The sequence below is a fragment of the Myotis davidii genome, unplaced genomic scaffold (assembly GCF_000327345.1).
Source record: "Myotis davidii unplaced genomic scaffold, ASM32734v1 scaffold271, whole genome shotgun sequence".
Classification (NCBI taxonomy): domain Eukaryota; kingdom Metazoa; phylum Chordata; class Mammalia; order Chiroptera; family Vespertilionidae; genus Myotis; species Myotis davidii.
In genome coordinates this window covers 590,608-591,922 of record NW_006284839.1, presented here as the reverse complement: position 1 = coordinate 591,922, position 1,315 = coordinate 590,608, and the positions used below count along the sequence as shown (strand labels likewise).

General features: G+C 43.1%; 1 protein-coding gene across 1 annotated transcript in view; it reads left to right on the top strand.

Moving 5' to 3' along the window:
* Positions 1-1,092, top strand: part of LOC102764027 (solute carrier family 35 member G1-like) — a 7,202-nt gene extending 6,110 nt beyond the window's left edge. The window contains exon 2 of the mRNA XM_015557857.1: positions 221-1,092. Coding sequence (XP_015413343.1) covers positions 221-959 — 739 coding nt within the window. The 3' untranslated portion in view covers positions 960-1,092. The remainder of the gene's footprint in view (positions 1-220) is intronic.
* Positions 1,093-1,315: the final 223 nt, after the last annotated feature.

Below are 1,315 nucleotides of genomic sequence, written 5' to 3'. Positions count from 1 at the left end.
CCAGCCTGCACTCTCTCACAGTCTCGGAGCCCTTGGGGGATGTCCGACTGACAGACAACCTCAGCAATTGAGCTGCCCTCTTGTGGTCAGTGTGCGTTACAGTGACCAGTTGTTCCACCGTTCGGTCAATTTGCACATTAGCCTTGTATTATATAAGATTATAGTTTAAAAACAATTAGCAAGTTTTGTTTAATATGCATTCCTTCATTTGAATTTCCAGAACTGGGTTTATAGGCCCAAAAGGTCTACGAATCTTCCTCATTCTCGGAGGAGTCTTGGGTTCTACCGCCATGATCCTTTTATACTACGCTTTCCAGGCAACGTCCCTCGCCGATGCCATGGTTATCGCCTTTAGCTGTCCAGTGTTTACGTCTATATTTGCTTGCATATTTCTCAAGGAAAAATACAGCCTTTGGAATGTTCTCTTCACTGCATTCGCCATCACCGGAGTGATCCTCATTGTGAGGCCACCATTTGTGTTTGGTTCCAACACTGTGAAGATGACTAGAAGCTATTCAGATCACCTGAAGGGCACGTTGGCAGCACTTGGACATGCTGTATCTAATGCCTTGACTCTCGTTATCCTCAGAAAAATGGGGAAATCTGTGGATTACTTTTTGCCCATCTGGTTTTATGTACTGGTTGGCCTCGTGGAGTGCGTCATCATCCTCTCTGTATTCGGAATGTGGAGGCTGCCGAACTGTGGGATGGACAGGCTCTTTCTCCTACTAATCGGGCTGTTTGGTTTGGGGGGTCAGGTGTTTCTCACCAAAGCCCTTCAGATAGAAGAAGCTGGGCTAGTAGCACTAATGAAGACCATGGATGTGGTTTTTGCTTTTATCTTTCAGATTATTTTTCTTCATAATATACCAACGTGGTGGACGGTGGGTGGCGCGCTCTGCGTAGTAGCCAGTAGTGCTGGAGCAGCCATTCGTAAATGGTGCCAGGGATCCAAATGAAGCATTGTTGCAGAAATGTGTATTTTTTACAAGTCCATCTTCACTGAATACAAAAACACCACATATGCACATACCTGGAAAATCAGCACTTAATTAATTGATTAATTTAATAAATTTCATAGTTTAAGTATCATTGTTGATATGGTATGTCTTTTTTTTCATCCTCATAAAGGATATGTTTATTTTTTTATTTTTTTAATTAAATCTTTATTGTTCAGATTATTACATTTGTTCCTCTTTTTTCCCCCATAGCTCCTCTCCACCTGGTTCCCACCCCACTCCAGGCCTTCCCCCTCACCCCACACTGACTTCATCTATAGTTCTAAGCTCTTTGTCCAGTCTCTTCCTGCAACACA